Source organism: Podarcis tiliguerta, assembly GCF_965153285.1.
Source record: "Podarcis tiliguerta genome assembly, chromosome: 7".
NCBI lineage: Eukaryota > Metazoa > Chordata > Lepidosauria > Squamata > Lacertidae > Podarcis > Podarcis tiliguerta.
Window position 1 is genome coordinate 34129043 of NC_139540.1, and position 24495 is coordinate 34153537.

Consider the following 24495-nt stretch of genomic DNA (forward strand, 5'->3'; position numbering starts at 1 on the left):
ATTTATTTAAATCAATTAAGAGCTCAAGTAGGTGGCTTGTGGAATTTTATTTTATTGCTCCAGGCGCCCCATTGCTAAGGCTCAAATTTCTGGTCAAACTGGTTTATCTTTAGGCCAGAGTTATAAAACAAGCACAAGTGGGCTTGGGGGGAAGAAAGGTTTTTATTTCGCCAAATAAAGTTGGATCGGGTTTTTTCGTTCCATGCTTTTACAGGCACTGGGGAAAAAATGTGGTGTTTTGCTGCTTCCTTAAAAATGATTTTTAAAGGACATTTTTCATTTCATATGATTCATGAGCATAGCTGTCAACGTTTTCCTTTTTTAAAGGGAAATTCCCTTATTCCAAATAGGATTCCTCGCAAGAAAAGGGAAAAGTTGACAGCTATGTTCATGAGTCTTTTCATGAACTTCATGTGACCATGTATGTGGGTGGAAAAGAAATGGAGGAGAGGTTTGCCCCAATTGCTTGGACTGGTGATGGCAGAGTTAAAAAGCTCTTCTGAGTTTCATGCCATGGGTCAGCCTTCCCTAACCTGGTGTCCTCCACAGATTTTGGACTACAGCTCTCATCATCCTTGACAATGTTGGCTGGGGCTGATGGGAAGTGTAGTCCAGAATTGTCTAGAAGTTTCTGGGTTGAAAAAGGTTGCCTTAGGACTAGTCTAGGCATGGTGTGGACACCCTTGGGTAGTGTTCCTCCCATTGTGAATAGCAGGTGTGGTGTGTGTGTCCAATTCCAACTAGGGCTGTGTCAGGGCAAAGGGTTCCCATCTGGTCTGATCTTCACGCACACTAGCCATTTATTTTAAAAACCAGCTATGTAAAGGGAACTACTTGTCTAGTTTGGCCCTTGGGAGAAAGCAGCTAAGGTGCACCGTAAACAAAAGTTTGAGCTAGATGTGAAACCCCTGGGGCTCAGCTAAGCTCTGAAGTTGTCCATTGCTTTTCCCAATAATACAGAAGTTAATTGTTATAGGTGAGTGATTTTTAGCTGCCCCTTAATCAACAACACTAGTCCACTGTCCACTCACCAGCCATAATTTGCACAGGGTTGAGTCTGTTTGTAAACTGGGAGCTATTTTGAGCAATTCATTGCTGCACATGGTTACCTCATTTTACAAGTTGCTCTGGCAACTACCTTCTAAAAATTGGCAGTTTGGATATTTTAGGCAGTTATTCCTCTTTTCAAATCGGTATCTTATGTAAAGCACCTAATATATGCTTGGTTCTATAGAGTTGGGGAGAGGACACCCCCTCATGCATCCTGCAAATTTAAAATTGACTTAAATTTAAAATAAGATTTGCACCAGAGGTCTTGACTGGCTCCAACATAGGAACAAAAATAATATAAGGAAGAAGACAACCAAGGCTGAGAAGCAGCAAAACAAAGAATATGAAATCAAATGAGGCCATATGAGTCTAAATGAGAAAGGGCATAACAAGAGGCAGCAGTAGACCCAATAGATTGTGAGAGAAGGGATGCAAAAGGCAGCAGAGAACTGAACAGTCGAAAGCATGAAGAACTCAAAAATGCTTTGAAACTCAAGGAGAAATAGTGTCATTAACATAAACAAGATAATGTTCTGAAACAGGTAGAGGAAGAGACTCACGTTTATAAGTATATTTAATATGTTTCACAGCAGGGGGAAAGAACAGTTGGTACATGTGTAACTCTTACAATCTTTATTGTTCCTGTTATATATTGGACAGCAAAAGTCAACATCAGTGTACACAGTACATTCTGAAATGAGTACAGCAACAAATTCAGAAGTATATGTAATGGAGACAACTTGTTTTATATTTCCAGTTATGCAAGGTTCATTTGTTACCAGTCACTTGATGTGCTTCTGAAATAGTGAACACATCAACACAGATGATTAACAAACAAGCCAAGCTATGTGATGAATGATAAATGATGTTGCCAAATAACTAACATATCAAATACTGAGTTTAGAATATCGAAAATGCATCCTATTCTTGACCTCTTACAGACGATAAGACTGCAACTGTAACAACTGATTCGTTCCACGCATATCACAATATTTGTTCTCAAGGTGGTATTCTGGCTTTTTTCCTGCTCTGGATTCCTTCCATTCGTCAAATGAATAACAAGTTTCCAGCCTAATCCTGTGCACATTTTACTTGGATGCCAGTCTCGCCAAATTCACAAGTAAATTCTCAGGTAAGTGTGCACAAGGTTGTAGCCATGATTGTGTCTGCATTCATCAACTGAAACACTTGCTTCTAGGCTCTTCTTCCATGCGTGCACAGTCCAGCGCAACTGACACATCTGTATGTATACTGAACTGCATATTCTTCTATTGCAAAATAAATCTCAGCTATCAGTTCACAGTTAAACAATTAAGCAGTGTGAAATAGGTTATAGAAGCAGGGCTGCTTCAGTCCCATTCCCTAAGGAGTAGGATGCTACAGGAATGGCCTCTTTACCAGGTTTCTCACTATCTCTGGGCAACTTGGGTTTTGTTTTGTTTTTTTGTCCTTTTCGCTATCTGAAGGTTATGACATTCTAATGGCTAGATAGAGATTTTCGGTCTTTAAGGAACATGACACAATTAATTAATTAATTAGGTCCTAGGGTAAAACAAAACCATCAACGACAGGGACTGCTCACATACATAAGATAAATGGAAATTGATAGATTATGCACAATAGGAGGATCGGGCTGTGTACTTATGAGCACTTATCTGGGAGTAACTACCATTCAACTTCTAAGTAAACACACTTCAGATTGAGCTGTATGGATGTTTTTGTGAGCACAGCGTGTGTGTGAAAATTCTGTTACTTCCCATTTGCCATGCATGCATCAAGTGTGAATACAGGGTTGAAAACTATGGATTGCTAGTTGCAATTTATTTTGCAGTAAAGATGGCTTGTGCTCAAAGGTAGCCTGCTGACCCATCAATGGACCATGCATGCCCAGAACATGGATATAGAGCAGGCTTTTCATCTGGTGAAGAGAAATACGACAATCTTTGAACTATTTACAGTTGCCGGTGTCTACTGGGAGTCTCTAACTGGACACTAAATAAAGTCAATTGTTGCTTAGAACTGAACCCCAGCAGACCTGAAAGCAGTTTTATGTATTACTTGAATTGGCGCCTAGTCCTTCTTCTAAGGAGCTGATAGAATCATACAATGATCCTCCATGGATGAGAAGATCATTTAAGCCTTACATCTCACTTTACACATGCATATATTCACCAAATGGAACAATGGTTCCTCTTTCCAGTAACTAAAAGGATGGGGGAAATGTACAATGGCTCTGAAAAGATTTTAGAGTTGGGGGGGAGTACACTAAGGCTCATTTGGTTGAAGTCCTGTACTACAGAAAGAATCTGACAGGTCTACCAAGGGCTCGTCCACACTTTTGTTTGTTTGTTTGTTTTCCCAGGGGAAGCAGCAGGGCAAATGGAAGTGTGGACCAGCCGTAAGTTCTAACACTCCTAGGATTAAAGAAGAAACTATGTCCAACTCACCTCTGTCTAAAGCACAAATCAAGTGCAATTATGCAGAAGACTAGGGACATTTTCACACATGACACTAGAACAGCTTTCTATATCTCTGATATCTCTAGCACGCATATTCATTTTTTTAAAAATGACTCTTTCCCACTTTATATTCCTTGCATACATGTACAGAAACACACCTGATTTGCTCAGATAAGCTCTTACTGTGTTATCCTATGCGTGTTCTCTCAGAAGCTGGTCTCAATTGACTTCAGTGGGATTTGTTTCCACCTAAGTGTGCACAGGAGTGCAGCAGTCCTAGTGCCATATATGAAAATGTTGTAACAGTACTTTACAATCCGTAACTTCTTTGGTGACCGTCAGACTCCAATGGCTTCTAGTTTATGAATCGGTGTGGTAGCTGCGACGACTGTCTCCAATAAGCTGGGTTTTCTCAGTTGCATTTGTCGGCTGAAGCAGAATTGGAGTTTCCCCATCTAAAACAAAGGAGAAATCAAGCATTAACAGTCTCTCTGATCTGTTGTCCAAGGTATGGAAAACTGACCTTCAGCCAGGAATGGCTACTTGCCCACCTATGACAGCTATCATATATAGGCACTCGTCAACCAAGGTTAGTCGTCTTAAAGTCCCATTGGGAGAGAAGTAAGCAGTTGCTTAAATTCTTACATTAAGTGAGGGGACAACAATGAAGTCCATTTCAGAAAGGCTGGAGTTTAGATGAATGAAGCCACTGAGCCTGGAAACTTATTTAGGAGCTGGAAGATCCACTCCTCAGTGGCGTAGCGTGGGGGGTGCAGGGGGGGCCGGCCGCACCGGGCGCAACATCTGGGGGTTAGGGTTAGGGGGCACAAATCCACGGGTTAGGGGGCGCAAATTACTTGCCTTGCCCCGGGTGCTGACAACCCACACTACGCCACTGCCACTCCTTCCCAGCTCTCAGTTAAGCCCTAATCCCTGTAGATGTTTCCATGTATTCCCCCTTCTCCCAGATGGTCCCACGGACAGCTAGCCAGCATGTAACTTACAGCAAATATTGAGTAGCATGAGGAGCCCTATGTTTGGAAGCACTCCAAGAACAATTGTCCAGATTCAGTTTCCATTTATTTACCCACAAGCAATCTGCATCACTGCTTTCAAGCAACAATTCAGAACCTCCACAGCTTTCCCCAACCAAGACAGTAAGGAGATGGTACTATACTCCATTTGCATATCAGTGACAGGCATGACCCCTCCCTGAATTTGAATGTAAATGATAATTAGCATAGAGGACAAAATGAAACCTTGAGGGACACCATAGATGAAAGGCCAGACAGGTGTCCACTAGCACTACTCTCCCTGAAGGACCAACTATACTATAAAATCTTGTACCAAGTAAGATGAGCCAGGAGGATACTATGGTTGATAGTACCAAAAGTTACTTAGAGGTCCACTAGTACCATCAGGGATACAGTCATCATCTCTAGGGGCCCCTGCAGACATCCTTTTAATTGTACGTCCATGATGCTTTCTGCTCATGATGTTATTGGGGCAGTCACACACGATCTCATTTTCAAGACTGTTTGCACCTGCAAAAGTTGTGGTGCAATCACACTGCTTCATTTTTAGTCAGTGCATGTCCCACAACTTCCTGCTGAAATCCTGTCATTTTTAATATTACAAATGTTCTGGTTTGTTTTTGTCCTGCTTTTCTTGAGCTATGGCCCCTCTGGACAGCAATAATGCCGTAGCATTGGGGCAGCATTGTAGAACAAACTGAAGCAGAATAAACCCACTGCTAATGCTCTAATGTGCCAGAAACATATTACAGAATACACTTGCAATAAAACACCAGTTTGGAAGGGCCCTACTTCATGGCATAGATTGAATATCCACTAGGGAAATCAAGGTTATTCCACTGTCAAAACCAGGACAGAAGCTAGACTGAAATGGTTCAAGACAATCATTTTTATGCAGGAAATCTTGGAGTTGTGTCACCACAACGCACATTCAAGCGCATTTTCTCCAAACTGGAAAATTGAATATTGGCTGGTAATTGTACAATACAGTAAGATCTCGAGGAGGCTTCTTCAGCTGAAGATGAAGGACTGCAGTTTTCAAACTAGAGTGTACAGTTCCCATTCTCAAGGAAGCATTAATCAGCTTCTTTGCCCATTTGGCCAGTCCCCCTCTGGCTGTCTTGCCAGGATGGGCAAGGTTTGACCACACATATATCACAGCTGTCTTCTGAATCTCATGGTAGAGAACATTCCTATCCTAAAGGAATTCATCCTTGAGATTTCAGAAAGATTTGAATTTGAATTCTGAGGACATTCAAGTTTTAATTTCTCATAAATTAAAATTGCCACCTGGTCTACATTTGTTTTATCTCAGCTTCAGTGTTAGGCAATTGAAATTCTGCATAAATGAATAAAACATAGATGCAAATTGGCAATGGCCAGTCCTCACACCCAGGAATAAATCCCATGGTAAAGAGATAGATCTCTTAGCATCCTGCAAAGGGTTCACCATTTTCAATCAAGTACATTGTTTCTGCCATCATCAGCCTGTATTGGTTAAAATTCATTTTCTTTCAACTCCCGTTTCAGTTGAAATGACACCTCCTTCCTTACAGCAGAATAGTTTGCTATTACATGTTCAGATGTAGACAAGAGTGGACAAATCTGATTTCCTGGAATAAGAAACACTGTAATTTCCATCATGTTTATGTAAATAGCCTGAGATCTGAATATGTTTGTGTTTGGGTCTTCCCCCTCCTCTCCAAATTTATTATCTCAGAATCAATGCTGTGAAAGTTCTGATGGTCATTTAATTCATCCTTCTGTTAATGTTTCCACTTTCTTTTTTCTTGAAAACGTCTCTGTGCATTTAACTGCTACTTGAAATGCAGAAAGGGCAGCCCCAATATAGTTGTGAAGCTGCAGCAAATACATTTCAATATTATCAGAAGAAATGAAAGGCTCAGAGTCTCCTTGGGAATCTTTGTCACACAGCCCCATTCTTTCTTTTTTACTATGCCTGGTTCTTTCAGCCTGTTCTTCCTGTAATATGTAATATCCCAGGCAGGTGCTAGATTTGAAGTTATTGTGCATGTTTTCAGTTCAAAAGAGACAGCTTTAGGATGGCTATCTAGAAGAGCTCTCACTCCCCTCAGCAACATGACTGCTGAGTCACAATGGAATAATGGTGAAAACAGAAACAAGACGCTGACTTAGTGAAAACGTAGTCCTAACATGTTTGTTGAAATAATGGGGAACCCAGGAAGCATGTACGGCAGGGGACAGGCAGCAGTGTTGTGTAACATTTTCTGCAAGCTCTCCTGCAAATGGCCTCCTCTACCCTAGCCAGGTTCATGTCTGTTTTTAGAGCCTGACCGGGGGGGGGGGGGGGGCGAGAACAGATTTTAAAACTGCACAAGAGACACCTGCGGGGGAAGCATACGGTCAATATCCAACATTGCAGTTCCACTGGCACAACAGTTTCTTCCTCTCCTGTTCACTTCAGCACCTCCAGCGTAATGCCAAAATAAGCTCCAGGGTGTTGGAGGACCCTCCAGCACAGTTTTGAGGGCACATAGGGGGAAAAGAGGAAACAGAAGTCCTGTTCTATCAGCAGAACTATGTGTGTCCAACATTAAATACAACCCTATAGGTCCTACCTGTGGAGTGTCCCTCACACTTGACCTTTCCTCAGCATGCATATTAGTATTATAAGGGAAATAATGATTTGAGAACTCAACCCCCCCCCACACATTTACCCCTTATAATATCCAATTTGCCTCTTAGCTAGCAAAAGCAATTATTACAAAAAATACTCCATGGTCTTTAGAAACTAACAGGTTCTGTGGCATTCATTTTATAGCACTCTTGTTGGTTAGACAAAAACACTGAAAATGAGCACAGTGTTAAATGTCATCTCAAACTGGGGTGGGTGAATGTTTCCCCTCTAATTCAGCAGCCTGCCCACAGCAATACATTACAGCAAAGCTCCTTGCTTCCAAACATTGAGAAAATCAGAGTCTTTTTGCCTGTCAGAAACATCATGTTTTGTAAGTGCATGAGGGGAATAAATTCCACAGGTACAGCTTTTCGAGCATGAGTAGGGGAGCTGCACCTGCTGAACTTTTGCTTCTCATCAACCAAGGCACAGTAACTCTCTTAAGAAAAAAGGTTATACCAGGTTGCAGTGAAAAAGTCACAAAGGCAGTGCTGCAACCTATGCCTGACGAAATTAACATCCTCAAGATGTTTAGTTTGAAAAGAGGGACAAACACCCACAGAGATTAACAGTGACATTAACAAGCAGCCGCACACCACTGGGCACTTAAAGTAACCTGTACAGCAGGTTGAGAGGAATTCAATTAACACTTCCTTCAAGTTAGTATCCTTTCTCAAATTAACACCACCAAAGCTAAACAGCTGGAGTGAAACCCCAGGGTATGTATTTGAGAAAATAACAGTGTTTTTGTTGTTTTTGTTGTTAAATAGTATATCTACATCCCCATAATAATAAGCACCTCTTTCCATGTCTGTCTTAATTTGCTCTTCTAGATCCTCTGGAGACAAGCAGAATTCTTGATCTTCTTCTGGTGCCTTAGGCTTGCACTTTCCACAGCAGCAGTTGAAACAGCAGCACAAGCAACAGCAAAAGTAACATCCGGTCAACAGGCCACAGATTGCAAACAGGCCCTTAGAGGAAGCAGAAAAGAGGAAGGGAAATGTGTTCAGATATAGGAATGGGAACCTAATGCCCACAACTGTGTTTCGCATGGTTGTTCACCTGTCTTGTGCAAATGCCCGGTGTTTGGTCTAGAGTAGCCTTGTAAATAAGTCCACAGACGGTACTAATGACTAGGCCCTAGGCTGATGAAGCCCTTGACCATGCCCTCCACCCATATTTATGTGAGTAATTTGTGACATATTTGAATATAGAGTTAGTAGGTCATTTTTTTAAAAAAAGATTTTGGCCAATTGAATTGATTTTGGCCAATTGACTAAGACAAGCGTGTGTCCCAAATGAGGATAAAACAATACAAGATACACTGGACTCTAACCTAGGCATGTAAACTGATGACTGGCTTGGACACTTATGTTATTTGAAACCTTCTTTTTATGCTTCTTTTTGGCTAAACACCTGTCTTTACTGTGGAAAACAAAATGCTAGACTAGATGAAATTTTAGCACCGTGTGGCAGGATCTCATGGAGCTATGGAGAAAATAACCACAATGGTTTATTATTGCTTTATTATTTATGTACAAGTTTTTTTATTTATAAAAAACACATTTATGAACAAAGATACAAGGTGGAATTCAACATAGTGTTAAGGAGATTGTTCTATCAGTGCAAGCATCTCTGCTTGCTTGATGGAACAACCTCTCCTCTCCTCCCATGTGCTGTTTTGCAGATTCTCCCAATACTCCAGAATGGATTGGGGTGGGGGGAGGGGGAGCCATGTTGTGCTAGCAGACCAGGGTAGCTGAATCTGGCCCATTAAGGTATTATTCAACTTAGGTTTACTCAGAGAAGACCCACTGAAATTAATGAACATGGCTAAGTTCTGTCCATTAATTTCAATGGGTTTACTCTCCTTAGCTGAATACTACCCATATTAAACAACAAATACCCAGAATGGAAACAGGGAGAAGTGAATCCTTTTGTGCTAATAGAAAGAAGTGTCAGCTGTGACAGTTCTGGAACTGATTATATTTAGAACTTATGCCTTTTAAAGACTTTATATTTTTAATAGCTGAATAGTAGGCAGAAATTCAGCAACTCTCCCTATGACCACTTCTCAATGGTGGGGAAAGTTCTATATGCAAATAGCTAACAATCATGTGGCTATAAAAGATTGGGAGACCCATAAGGTGGAATCCCTTCATGAGAGTAATCTGGTAAAACCAAAGTGTGAGGATAGCTCATGGAAGTAAAAATAAATGTATGACATAATATTCATTTGAAAACTCATTCTTCTGCAAAATGGCAAGTCTCATGTGTCTTATGTTCTATTTAAATTAACAATTTCTTCTGGCCCAAAGACTTTGTAACTAGAAATAGCTGCAAGAATAACACATTAGGTGTGAGATCTGGCACATTTTTAATGCCTTAGGCCTAATGCGTTTGGTCATGCCCTAATTCAAATGCTAATGTTTGTGATATGTACACCCACAAATGCCAAATTCTTACAATTACATAACAAACCAAATGAGTAAGGCCTTTGATGTCATTCAAGACGCAAGATTCATTTCCCTTAGTTCAGATTGTACCGTTCTGTTCCTCTTGCTCCCCACATCTTCAACTTCCTATTTCCAGTCCCTTCACAAGGCACCCAAGGTGTGCCATAATCGTACATGGTGTTATGTATTACTATTGCTTCCACATAATCTATGCCATATATAGCCCAGAATAGGGCTAAGTTTGTACTGCAATAACTTATTAGCTGGTTGTCACACCAAGAGGACTTTTCACTTTGAGCTATGAGTCATTTTCATTTAGTCATTACTGAAAAGAAAGTCAAAATTAACCTGGAGCTCCAGCTTCAGATATAATTAATGTCTTGAGGCGATAAAAGTGGCATGTAGCATATTTAATTAGTAAATGAAAGGGACAAGGAAACATCCTTTAATAAGCACTTTCCTGAAAGCGTGCTTCATTATACTTTTTATAATACTTGTTGAAACAGTTGAGATGCACCAGCCAATTCAACAAAGCCCGATACTGAAACCTGTTTTAGATTGACTTACCTACTAGAACTCTGCAAAGCTTCTCAGGTTCTGTGAAAGCTGCAATAGGAAGAATAGACCAAACAAAACCAAAGGTTCTGTGTCTCTGAGTCAATACTCTGAGCAAAGATGAACCACCTTTGCATTCAAGTACTAACCTTTGCCCACCAACTCGAAAGCATGAAGTATGTATTGACGTTTTCTTCACCAAATTGTTCAGCGATGTAAAGCCCTAACGATCCATATTGGTCATATATGTTTCTTTTGGAGCCGTCAGTTAGTATAGCATGAGCATTATTGATTTCTTTAAACTTCTCTGCAGCCTCTGGGTTATCGGGGTTCTTGTCAGGATGATATTTCAGGGCCAACTTCCTTAAATAGGCAATAAACGATAAAGAAAACTTTGATGAACAGCAAGAAAAGATGAAGATAAAAAGATTACATTTGAAACTTGGAAGCAAATTTCTTTCCTGAGCAGGACATGCAGGCTACATATTCTAGATTAAGGGCTCGTCCACATTTCTGCTTCTCCGATGCTAGAAAGCATGGGTCTGAGCGCTTTGCCACTTGACCCACATTTTTTAGGCACGGATCCAAGCAGCTCGACTATGTCAAAACTGTTATTCACATATGAACAGATAATGGTAGATTGTTAGTCTAAATGAAGTCTAAAAATCCTTAGAGGATAAGTAGCACATGTTAGGAAAGAGATTTCAGTAATATGAGTGAAGAATTGACCAGAAGACATAGTGAATATCTGCAAAATGCATGTATTTGTAATGCATGCATGCATTTGACTGTTCCAAAGGCATTTGGACATTTCTGACAACTTGTGCCAGAATTCAATGGGATAGAAAGATCCTGCATGTGGCACCAGGATATAGAGATCATTGGAGCCCATTATGAACAAACAAAAAAGGCTTCTTATATAAGATTTGTTGTACTGTTTACATTTTTAAAAAAGATTTTGGAAGGCTAATCTACCTTTTGACTTCTTGTAAACAAGTAATTAGAAGGTGCCCTCTGGTGGCAGTAGAAGTGATTGACTTCTTAGATCCTTATTCTTGTGAGACACCCACACCCCAACTCACCCAAAATCCAGAATGTAGTTTGTTTTTAAGCATGAAGTACACAAAGACCTGCCAGGAAACCAGACAGATCAGCCACATACACCCTTTCAGGAACTTTATCCTCTCAGAACATACCTGCCAAGTAAGCCCTTGGATGGAAGAAAATATGAGCGGGACTTGTATGTTCAGGCACCCTCAGCCCTGCAGAGGGTCCAGAACTGACCTGAGACACTGGCCTGATCTCTCCACACACACACACACACACACACCCATAGCCTTAAATATGGAAAAATTATTCAGCCATTCAGTGAGGAGTTGAGCAATTGTGTTGGTGATTGATCGTACTTCTCTAAGAACCAACTCAGTATCCTAGTTTGGAGAAGTGGTCAAATCTAAGGACTCCACTCCACTGAGCTACATATGATTCCATAAAACATATGGCCTTTATTCCAGATAGTGCCCCTTGTTTTAATCTGTTAACCCTGGTGAAGAGTCCGAGGACCGTAAAGATGATGTGGGACAGAGTGAACTTCCAGATTTGCAAGACACCTTTTTCCAGGGTGTGTACACTATACTTTTCCTCCCTGGAGTTATTCTGTGATTATGGTTATGAATATGGATAACCATTAATATCAGTGGTGTTTAGTCTGCAGTCCTAAACACCAGTTAACTGAATGTACATTGTCAGAATTCAGCAAAGTCATTTTGCACAAGTGGAGCAACTTCTGGTCATGCAACGGAATTTCTTCTTCCTCTTTCCCCCGGCTTTCTGAAGGGTTGAAAGAACTCCTACAACATATTTGGGAGAGGGAGGCGCATGGGCATAGCTGGGGGGGCAGGTGCCCCCCCCAAATCAATACAAATCAATACAAATCTGAGGTTCTCCCCCCCCCAACAAAAGACTGCCTACCTAACAAAAATCCTGGCTATGCCCATGGGGAGGAGAAGGAAGGGGAAGTTCCACTGAAGGAGTGGAAACCGTTCTGTGGGTACAATAGCTTCATTGGCTGCAACCCATTAGGATTTACTTCTAAGTACACCTATTTAGAATTAAAATGTGAGAGCTGAATTCAGATATTACTTTAGGTCACTTTTTCTGCACACAACAATATTAAAAATGCAATAAAAAGCAAAATGAAAATGTGTTCTTTCTGACAGAAAAGGTACTAAACAGTTAATAGCACAGATATAGAATCAAACATAAATCATATAATGAGGTTATATTTTTAAAAAGATGAATGGCTTTAAAAGGCTTTGATTAATAATCCCCCCCCCCCCGCAGTAGTGAGTGTAGTGGCAAATTCTGCAGTGCAGGTATTCTTCATTAAAGCCTCCTTAGCCATGCCCTTTCTTAGACTATACAACAAAAATTATTTTTTTACCAATACATATCATATGACATCAGTCCCAAGCCAGTTTGTTTTCTTATTCCTTGCTTCCATTTTGCTTAACATCCAGTCTGATGAAAATGTTTTGGGAACTCAGAGGTTTCCTCACTGTTTTGCAACATTTTGATCATAATAAAAGGATTTCAAAAATTTTCACAATGAAAGTGGCAGCATGTGCTACTTTAACCTCTTTCTTCTTTATTTATTAGGGTTCTCTTTGAGAAAAGCTTACTTATTTGGCATGTAGAAGACTGGCAAATAGTCCCCCAAAAGATGACATCATCATCCCTGCTGTGAAATAAGTGATGCAGAAAAGACCATAAATATGGTGCCAAGTGAACCTCTCTGAAGAGACTGTCCCATAATCAGGGCACCAACACCTAGACAGCCCTTTCCTAGCTGTCACCCACTTCACATGATTGGAGAAGTATATATAGGAGAAGATGATCTTGCAGATATATCAATGTGCCCCAGCAATCTACAGTAACCTATTAAACAAAGTTTGTCACTGAAAAATAATGCTAACTCTTCATTTGGAAGAGCACCACGGTTTTGACATTTAAATAACATAGGTGGCTTTGTTCTGGCAAGAACCAAGCTAACTAATAACAATAGGAAATTTGAAGTCAGGTATTATAGAATTATTATAGTGCATTGCCAACTGGTTAGCAGCAGGTTTTTAGATTCATGAATCAAATTAGCATAAGTTAAAGGATCAATTAAATGAAATCCAAGTGTCTGACTCATCATTTTGTCTTGCAAGTATTTACAACTATTCCATTAAGTGTGAATCCCTTTGATATTTCCACTTTATTCAGAGGCAGTCTTTGTTTTTACCTGTAATTGCTAATAAAGATGGATAAAACACCACTGTCAGTTTTACCATAGATTGCTATGTAAATCATCACTATTCATGTACAACACAAAATAAAATTCAATTCACTTTGCATTCTTCCATGACAACTCTCTCCTTTAGGGATTAGAGAAACTTTGTGCCCCTCCAATGTGTAAACAACATCAAGACTAAAAAGTAGGAGTCCACAAATATGGTTACCAGTATGGTTACCTATATATGTAACTGTAGAGACCAGCAAGGAAAGCCTTCAGGATCTTTTACTATCGGAGAACAAAGTTTTTACAAAACTGCTCAAGGAACAAGAGAGTGCAGCAATTCACAGAAGAAGCAGAAAGAAAACACATCTCCTGCTGTTTTATTTAAAAAGGTCAGCCATAGTGACAGGCTATGTCTTATGTAAGTGTCAAAGTTTGGAAGGGTTGCAATGCTGTACACCAGGAGTAGCCAACATGCAGGTTAATTCTGTGTCCAGGGCAGAAGTCTACCAGCTCCATCTGGTATGCCTGCTGAGACCCTACTTGCCCGCAGATTGTCTCACCAGAGTGGTACATGCTCTGGTTATCTCCTGCTTGGACTACTGCAATGCGCTCTACGTGGGGCTACCTTTGAAGATGACCTGGAAACTGCAACTAATCCAGAATACGGCAGCTGGACTGGTGACTGGGAGTGGCCACTGAGACCATATAACACCAGTCCTGAAAGACCTACATTGGCTCCCAGTACGCTTCCGAGCACAATTCAAAGTGTTGGTGCTGACCTTTAAAGCCCTAAACAGCCTCGGCCCAATATACCTGAAGGAGAGCATCTCCACACCCATCGTCTGGCCCGGACACTGAGGTCCAGCTCTGATAGCCTTCTAGCGGTTGCCTCACTGCGAGAAGTGAAGCTACAGGGAACCAGGCAGAGGGCCTTCTCAGTAGTGGAGCCCATGTGGAACACCCTCCCTTCAGATATTAAAGAAATACACAACTATCTGACTTTTAGAAGACATCTGAAGGCAGCCCTGTTAAGGGAAGTTTTTATGTTTGAAGTTGTTGCTTTTTTATTATTGTTATTGGTGTTCAATTGGGAGCCGCCAAGAGTGGCTAGGGATACCCAGCCAGAAGGGCGGGGTATAAATATTATCATCATCATCATCATCATCATCATTTTATTATAACACAGTGCCCTCCAGATGTTTCCGACTACAAATCCCATCTGCCTTGACCAACAATAACTGAAGGGCACATTAGCTACCCCTGCTACACACATAAGGAGCCATGTTCACGTGCCACTATAATCTTGCTGACCCAACATGGTTTATTTGTACACTGTCCAATTGCTTTTGCTTCACTTCTCCCTTGTTGTGAGTGGAAGTAACAAATCCAGAAGCTGCAATTAAGCTTGGCTTATAAATGTGTTAGGAAACTATTATTATTAAGCACTTGTGTTGATGCTGTGCCTTTATTTCATTTATATGTTTTATTGCAGTGGTGCCATTAAGCAACCTAGAAAATGTTATCAATAATCACCCTTCTCTCAACAGTGGTAAGTTAATTGTTCACATTGTTTGCAAGATTTGTGGGTGTGTGAAAGAGAGCCAGTGTGGTGTAGCGGTTAAGAGCGGTAGACTCGTAATCTGGGGAACCGGGTTCGCGTCTCCGCTCCTCCACGTGCAGCTGCTGGGTGACCTTGGGCTAGTCATACTTCTCTGAAGTCTCTCAGCCCCACTCACCTCACAGAGTGTTTGTTGTGGGGGAGGAAGGGAAAGGAGAATGTTAGCCGCTTTGAGACTCCTTCGGGTAGTGATAAAGTGGGATATCAAATCCAAACTCTGTAGAGGTTACAGTGATTATCTGTTGTGGGTGGGGGCTGGAAAATGCTCAGCTGTTTTTACAGTGTAGAAGTTGCATCAGAGATAGAAAAAAAGTTTTTTAAGCATGTGCAGGCTTCAAAGCTGAACATCCCAAGATTCCACAAAACTACAGACAGAATAGTTTGAAAACTTTGTGTCCATGAAAGGGTTCAAAAGGAAGCTATTTATGGAAATTCATTGTGATATTAAAGATGGTTGATAATAATGTATGTGAATATGTGTGTGTTGAGGGGGGACGGTGGTGAAATGACTATCAGATTATGCTGGTAGTTTTATAAATACCTGTAACATTTCTTGATTTCTTCATGGGATGCCCCCTTCTCAAGACCCAGAAGTTCGTAGAGTGCTTGTCCCGATGTAGATAAAGCACGCTGCCTTTGTTCAGCCATCTTATTAAAGCATTTCCAAGAAATCTAATGTGCAAGAAAGAATGCCCACAAGGATAGTTTCTCAAGAGAAATATGAAAATTAAAAATGCACCAATACCCTGCATATGCCTTTTCACACTCCACAGTGAATGAATATAGCCAACCAATTCGCCATGTGGGGAGCTGCCCATTTTCTAAATGTGTACTAAAGTCCTTTAATACAGAGAATTTTGCCTGGTACTGAACTATTATGTGGTTGCTGCTCCTCCACACCCAGTTTGTGACTATTTCTGTTGCTGTGCAATGAAGATGCTAGTCCTACCTATCCCTCCATTCATTCCTTCAATGTTTTAGCACTACTTCCTGGTTCCTTGTTTAGGGAAGTGGATTGTTGTTCTGTTCTCATGTCTAGTGTTATTATTAACCGTTGAATACAAGCCTGCAAAGTCCCCTAATGATTTTGAGATGTAAAGTCAACATTTTTATTTTGTTTTATTGCTTTAGTTAGCTACATTGTGATTGTGATCTATGTAATTATCACATCACATTACACTTTAAAGTAAAGATTGACAATTTATACACATGCTCGGCCCAAGCCACCTTATCGCACAAGGCACACAGGAAAGTACTTCAAAGAAACGTCTATTGTTTCTCACTAAGAGACACACCATCAAGCACACTAAAATTTCATCTAATATTTTAAAATACCTCATAAAAGCTTCAGATATTTGAATGTTTCAAAATGCACAAACAAAACTTGAACGTGAACTCTGAAGATCAGAAAACCATGGTGGAAAAAAGGGAAGACAAGCCATTTCTTAAAAGGCCACTCTAGCCATGAAACTCTGTAGTTTGGGTGGGGGGAATACATTCCTCACGCAATAACACATTCCACAGATTACTATTAATTACAGGCAACAAACTTATCAGTTAGTAGTATGACCGAACCCTTACCACACTGGTCACGTGAGGGAACTTGTGACAGAAAACGTACTCACCATGTTTGCATTAATACTGATTAGCAAGCAACCATGTGGTATAAAACTTTATCATGTGCATGGGCAGCCACAGAATTGTTTTCTGGGGGACGGCAAAGCAATGCATTGTAAGGAGGGACCAGGTTTGTTTCGCACAAGAAATTTGAAGAATGATACCTGTGTATTTAATTTCACGTTGCACAAATGCTAGAAGCTGGGAGGGGTGCCAGATCAACCTCCCTCCTTCTGTGGAGGAGCACACTGCTTGCTGCCTCCTGTGCTTTTTGCCAACCGCTGCCTCCTCCTTCCTTGCCTCTTCCTCCTTCGCTGACCCTGCCACCCACTGTGGCTTCCCTAGGCTGCCTCCAGTCACCTCAAGGCAGTGGGGGCGCCATTTTCTGTGTTGCCTCAAGTGGCAAAATGGTTCTAGGCTGGCCCTGGTTGGGGGATATGGACACGAGAGCGCAGGTCCTTCTCTCACCTGAACCTCCAAACTGTTAAAATGTACCACAGGGTCAACCCATACTGAACCAGCTATGCACAGCGGTGGGAACAGGGCCTCACTCTGCTACTGCTAAGGGAGGCAGATGTATCTGATTTTCCCCATCTGAAAGGGAAGCCTCATTAGAAGACTTGCTGCTACCTGACAGGGCCAGTGTCAAGACGTAGCCTGCCAACACTGCCTCCATACCACGTACCTCCACTGGTAGAGAAGTGGCGCCCACATTGCCACCGATTTTTGGTGAGATCTTGTTGGAAATCGGCACAGATGCCTGCACAACTTCTCTGCCAGCAGTGGAGGAAATGGGGGCACCTACAGGGGCACTTCCTTGGGGGCTTCTGTCACCTGAGGTGGCTGCTTCAACCCGTTTCATGGGCAGGTTTGTCTTGTTGTTGAAGGCTAAAACCCAGCAGGAAGCCCACTAACAAGAAACCCCTAGACCTGCCTCTCCTCTTCAACATTGTGGCCTGTTCCTTTGCTTGTCTCTCACTCTGACCCAGAGAGGATGAGCAAGCAAGAAACATCTATGGTGAGAAGTAGTAGAAGCCTAGTGAGGACATTTTGGCTGAAGGCTGCCAAAAGCTGGAGGCGGCACTGACCGTCGATTCAGATGCAGTTGTACCAGCCTCCTCACAGAGTAAAAGCGGACCATATCCTTTTCCTGCATCTCAACGCCTACCAGTGTATCATAAAGGCTCTTATGCAGTATAGTTGTACCACACTGGGTGTTGGCGGCAAAAGCTAGCACAGCAGTGGTGGATACTGCAACCTGCTTATGGCGCCAGTGCAAGGCCATTCATTGTAGCATCACACTGGTTTGGAATCCTAGGATGCAATCCTAAGAAAAACTGCTACAGAGCCTGGGATTGACTCATTAGTTTCATTTTATTCTGTTTGGACTAACAATAAATTACCGGTAGCATACTCTACTTTCTTTTCCACATGGAAATCAACCTGTGCTAAGCACTGTACTCCATTTCAAATAAAACTGGTGCTTAGCCTTTTTCTTCTTCTTAACTGCTCATCTAGAAATAGTATCCTGGACCAATTCATACATTATTTACTTGGCCCTGTTTTGCTAGAGATTCAGATTGTAATGATGACATTTCCTTATTGCATACAGATAATAAACCATGGTCATATGCTATCTGCCTTCTCCACAAACCAACAAATTTTACATAAGGATCACAGTAAACTAATAATTTTAAGAACAACAATTTCATTTCTACTAGGAAATAAAATGTTATTTTATAATTCATCACATCTTTCTGCATTATTGAAATAAACATATTAATGGATAACACTTGTGGCTTATTGATATATTATTTACCCAAAGGAAATAACTTTCACAAGAGATCATGCCTATTAAATTAAAATAATGTCAGTAGCATTTTCCTGTAGGGCCTGAGGGGGTCATTTCAGGTCTCTTAATAATTAAGTTGCTGGGTGCATTGCATGTTATTAAGTAAGAATTATATGTCTGCAACTTGTTTAACATGATAGTTTCAAGGGGACTAGTGTTGCACCCAGCAAAACAGATGAGAACAGCATCTGCAATAAGACAAGACCAAAAAAAGTGACACAGAACAGCTTTTGTGAACTTCACAATGCCGTCTGCATGAAACTCCCCATATTTGTATTTAAAATGCAATTCTACAGTTTATGCTCTTACATAATGCTAATTTTACTATCTTTAAAGTAGAATTCAAATTTCTGAAGCTAGTAGGAAATGACATGCTACTATAAGCATGAGAGACAGGTAATTACAGCTGCAATCCTAAACACAACTACCAGGGATACAATAGGATTTGCTTCTGAGTATAAACAGGCAGAGGATTGTGTTGCATGGCACTAAAGCTACAATCCTATACACACTTTTTGTCAAGCACCAGGTACACAATAATTAAAGGCTGGTGGGCTCCACTTTCCTTGGTAGGTCACCCATTTTGCAGATTTGCTGTATGTTCTCCTGAAAGCTGCACCATCTACGGTACAATTCTATGCATCAGACGTAAAGTGTATTTTAGCTGTTTAGGCTTATTCCCAGATAAGTGTGCAATGAATTGCTTGCTTTAGAGGAAGCATCATTAATCTCAGTGATATTTATATATGAGTAAGCATACATAGGTTCAAGCTGTAATGCTGCACACTAATGTGGTTAAAGGTTTATTGAATACAGTGGAACTTATGTATGATCAAATTTATATAGGATTGAGCTTCACAGCACCAATCTTACACAATTTTATTTTGGTTTAAGCAACCTATGTGCAGGATTGGTTAACCCATTTACCTACTTACAGAAAGATTGTTTAGCTATCTACACTAATGCAAATTATTCAGAGGAGTAAAAGCAAGAATTTGAGGTCACAATCCAGCCAAAATAAATATTGAAATCTCAAGTTCAAATTTCAGCAGGAACTAAACATATAGTTAAAGGTTCTTGGCTTTAGGTTGACTAGATCCAGTGTTATATACTCACGTAGTCTGATCCTTTGCACTTTTCTCAGAAGCAAGTCACACTAAATTCAATTATGTTTATCTCCAAGTAAATGTGCATTGGATCTCAGCTTTAAAACAGTTGCAAGAGAAATGCCCAGCACAGTAAATGGCCACATCCATTATTCTACATTTTAATACAGAAAAGGATCAAACCTAAATAATGTTACGCCCTATTTGTACAGATTAAAAACATAAGCATCCTATTCTGATCATTTTTTTTGTTGAGTATACTCTGCACAAATAATTTAAAAAGAAACACAAAGGTAACATCTACAGGACCAGTTACACACATCACTATCACTTTAGTCCAAATTTATTACATTTTTAATTAAGGGCTAGAAGTACAAAAAACATACCTGTTTCTAAAATAGAGTCCAGTATACGTATGGATGCTTCACCAGAACTTGCTACATTATCTTAGCAAGTTAATGCCTTTATACAAACATTCTTATTCATACAAATAAAAAGAAGGAAAGAAAAGGAAGACAAGAGCAAAGGGGAAAATACTTCTCTAGCCGAACCACTTTTCTGTAGAAAGGATGCTGTTCTTCTCCCTTCCTTCCTTCCTTCCTTCCTTCACATATGGGGTTAAACAGGTCAGTGGGGTCTGGTTACTTTTTGTTACTCTAGGAGCCCATTGGCTATCCCTTCTGAAGGCCCATGAAATAATGAATAAAACATTAATGAGTATAAAGGTTGCTATAGCATGATAGCCAATGACGCCAAAAAGTGCAGCACATCCCAGTTTGATTAGGTTTCATCCTTCACTCTGTTTTGTCTGCCTCTAATAGACTTGCTGAGCTTATTTAAAAGTAAACTTGTATCTGGTAGCATGTCCACAGCTTCCAGAGGCACTAGAGTCCTCTTTTTCTTAAGATGACTAAAAAGCTTGAGAAAATGAATTGGAAACTTGGAATTTCTTCCCAGAAGACCAGGGAGCTACTGAGTTAAATTAACAGTAGTTTCTGTTCCACAAAGAACAGGGAGATGTGTTTCACGTCTGCTGCAGTGAAATAGAATGTGAATCATTACTGGAGAATAATCTGAGTAATGGTTTCCCCCAAAAACTCATTCCTAGAACCTGTGAATTTGTAATATAAAGGAAACACTTCTGTTGATACACACACCTTGCCTTTACCTCTCTACTAGATAAACACACCCTATATCTAGGGCTAGATGATACAATTGCCAAGTAGATTTCAACAGTGGCACTTCAATCGCTAGCCATTGTTAGTTATCTCGTTGGGGACGAGGAACCTGTAGTCCTCTAGATGTTGTTCAACTCCAGCTCCCATCGGCATCAGACAGCATGGCAAATTGGTCAGGGATTGTGAGAGGTGGAGTCCAACAACATATGGTGGTCCTCTGTCCCTTCCTAGAATATGCATTGCTACATTTGCAAAGCTATTTAGCAATGTGAGATGTTTATGTTCAGCTCAAGACAAAGTGGGTCATTTTGTCAAGAAGAAAGCACCTCTGAACCTTTCAGTTTGGGTGCTTTCTAGGGAACGGGGTGGGGTGGAAGAATAGCCTCTAACAATTTAACTAGTACAGGGAATTTAATTTGGATACAGTGGTACCTCGAGTTACATACGCTTCAGGTTACATACGCTTCAGGTTACATACGCTTCAGGATACAGACTCCACTGACCCAGAAATAGTGCTTCAGGTTAAGAACTTTGCTTCAGGATGAGAACATAAATTGGGCTCCGGCGGCGTGGCAGCAGCAGGAAGCCCCATTAGCTAAAGTGGTCTTCAGGTTAAGAACAGTTTCAGGTTAAGTACGGACCTCTGGAACAAATTAAGTACTTAACCCAAGGTACCACTGTATTTGCTTTCACAGAAATGAAAGCAAAAAAGAAAGCTCCAGCCTTACAGTATGTCACTCAACTCCTTTTTTACCTCCCTTCAGCTTCCATGTAGGCTTTGACATTACAGTTCTGTTTGTCTATGTGCATTCACGATCTGCATGTACTGCAAAATTCCCTTAGAATTTATTCTGTTGTTCCAGAGATTACTGCATTGAAGGTAATTAATGGGAAAGGGAGGACCACCATGTTACACTCTATGTCATGGCTAGGCAAAATAAGACCCGGGGGCCAGATGCGGCCCAATTGCCTTCTAAATCCAGCCTGTGGACAGTCCGGGAATCAGCGTGTTTTTACATGAGTAGAATGTGTGCTTTTATTTAAAATGCATCTCTGGGTTATTTGTGGGGAATAGGAATTCGTTCATTCCTCCCCCCCCCAAAAAAAAAATAAAGTCCAGCCCCACACAAGGTCTGAGGAACAGTGGACCGGCCCCCTGCTGAAAAAGTTTGCTGACCCCTGCCTTAACAGATATGCTCCATGATCAGTAATGGAATGTTGTGCAATGTCACAAATGGTGCTTACTCACCCTATATCTACCTTTCTTTGGTCTTTTCAGACCTAAATCTAGTTGGAGGGGATAAACCAGCAAAGATGCCCCATGTTGTTACAGTTCTGTGCTGCCTTATGAAACATGATGTTGTAAGGTTTGCTTATTGACCACCTGTCAAGTACGGTACATTCTGTAGGCCTACAGCTCCCTCTGGTGTCGTACAGTAGCAAATTATTTATGTCTGATGGTTAATATATCTTTGCAATGTAATGCCCAGTGTGTGTCAAAAGAAGAGAATCATGAGTGTGAACATACCACAAATGTTAGCTCCTTATTATTTAGAAAGATGTAGGGTCCCATGATGGAGGGGGACAAGACATGGGTTTTGATACACTACAGTCTATGCAAACACCATACATTAAAAGCATATTTAAAGCACACACCCCCCCCCCGATAATCTAGGGAACTGTAGTTTCTTAAGAGTGCTGGGAATTGAAGCTCTGTGGGAGCAGACTAAAGTTCTCAGGATTCTTTTTGGATGGGGTGTGTTTTAAATGTGACATTCATTTTATTTCTAGACAAATCGGAGTCTATTTTGTATTGCCTTTGCTTTGTTTTAAATATGGATTTATCCACACTGGAGTTTCCTGTATTGTTGCAGCTATTTGTGTTCTTATTTAATTTGCATAGTTCACATAACATTGCTGTCAATACCAGTCTCAGTGCTTCACCCCTGTAGGTTTACCTAATGCAGGGGCAATATAAGAAGTTTGAGAAAATCAGGCTCCAAACCACTCACTCCACTTAGGGTCACACATGATTTGTTTCGGTGGTTTTGCATGGGTGGATTAATTGTTCCTTTCTGTTAACCCCCCCCCCCCCCGTTCCATGCCTACTACTTTTATTTCTTTCCCAGCTGTGCCTGTAACTAATACCGGTGTACTCCTGAATTGAGGAATACCGTATTTTTTGCTCTATAAGACTCACTTTTTCCCTCCTAAAAAGTAAGGGGAAATGTGTGTGCGTCTTATGGAGCAAATGCAGGATGCACAGCTGTCCCAGAAGCCAGAACAACAAGAGGGATTGTTGCTTTCACTGTGCAGCGATCCCTCTTGCTGTTCTGGCTTCTGAGATTCAGAATATTTTTTTTCTTGTTTTCCTTCTCCAAAAACTAGGTGCGTCTTGTGGTCTGGTGCGTCTTATAGAGCGAAAAATACGGTATATATTTTTCTGTTGATCCCTCATATTTGCACAAAACCAGAAAACTGCAGAAGTGTGTCCTGAGAATTTACAATTACCTGTGTGCTTTTGCACAGTTCCTGGGCAGGACTTTTTGCTTTTTAACAAAACAAAACAAAAAGGGGCTTATCCACATTTGATAAATTGGTCAATTACCTATCCTGGGTGACTTCAGAACTGGATTACTGCAGTGTGCTTTACGTGGGGCTTCCCTCTTATCTGCTTGCAGTTAGTGCGGAATACTGCAGTATGATTGCTGACAGGAGTGAGACCTTGTCAGCATATAACATCTGTTCTCATAGATCTGCACTGGTTGCCAACTGACTAACTGCACTGGTTGCCAACTGGTGCTTCAGGTTAAGAACTTAATTCGTTCTGGAGGTCCGTTCTTAACCTGAAACAGTTCTTAACCTGAAGCACCACTTTAGCTAATGGGGCCTCCCACTGCTGCTGCTGCGCCGCCACTGCATGATTTCTGTCCTCATCCTGAAGCAAAGTTCTTACCCCGAGGTACTATTTCTGGGTTAGCGGAGTCTGTAACCTGAAGCGTCTGTAACCTGAAGCGTTTGTAATCCGAGGTACCACTGTATTCAGAAGCATACTGCTTCTGACAGCAGGGGTGCAACATAGCCATCATGGTTTGTAGTCACTGATAGCATTTTCCATGAATTTGTCTAATCCTCTTTGAAAGTAATCCAAAATACATACAACTGGGGCTATTTTTTAAATGCTTGGTAGATGCAATCATAGATCTCTCATAATGCTGACTGAATGCCAGACGGAGACCAGACATTAGCTCTGCATGATGCCTTAGTGTCATATATATATATATATATATATGCTTTCGTAGATTTTCACGGGTACAGGAATGCAGGTTTTGGTGTCCTCGGGTGTCTTCCCGTGTAAAAGTTGGGGTGTCTAGGCGACGTTTCGACGAGGTCTCACTCGTCATCTTCAGGCTGGTGCTTTCGGCTTCTTGTTACTGGAACAGAGCAGGATCTCAGTGTTTGAGTTCCTATAAATACTGTTGAGGAGGTGTGGTGTATAGCCTCCAATGTTCTGGGCAGAGAGGAGGTTCCCAGGCTAGTGTGCCTTTTCTTCTTTTGTTCCTTAATTACTTGAGGGATATCTTGAGTGATTTCTTGAGTGATTTCCTGAATCCCACTTAGGTGGGTC

General features: G+C 41.0%; 1 protein-coding gene across 7 annotated transcripts; it reads right to left on the reverse strand.

The window, feature by feature from the left end:
• Window positions 1-1666: 1666 nt before the first annotated feature.
• On the reverse strand, window positions 1667-17990 carry DNAJC5B (DnaJ heat shock protein family (Hsp40) member C5 beta). 7 transcript variants are annotated; one of them, XM_083451402.1, is made up of 5 exons: window positions 17820-17990; window positions 15656-15786; window positions 10363-10576; window positions 8002-8173; window positions 1667-3964 (listed from the first exon to the last, which is right to left on the reverse strand). In XM_083451402.1, exons 2-5 carry the CDS (start codon window positions 15760-15762, stop codon window positions 3870-3872), a joined length of 588 nt encoding a protein of 195 aa, XP_083307528.1. In that variant the 5' UTR covers window positions 15763-15786; window positions 17820-17990; the 3' UTR covers window positions 1667-3869. The 7 variants fall into 7 exon arrangements, with proteins under 7 accessions (XP_083307528.1, XP_083307526.1, XP_083307524.1 ...); XM_083451400.1 differs by lacking the exon at window positions 17820-17990 and adding an exon at window positions 16896-17722; XM_083451398.1 differs by lacking the exon at window positions 17820-17990 and adding an exon at window positions 17417-17608.
• Between the last annotated feature and the right edge of the window lie 6505 nt (window positions 17991-24495).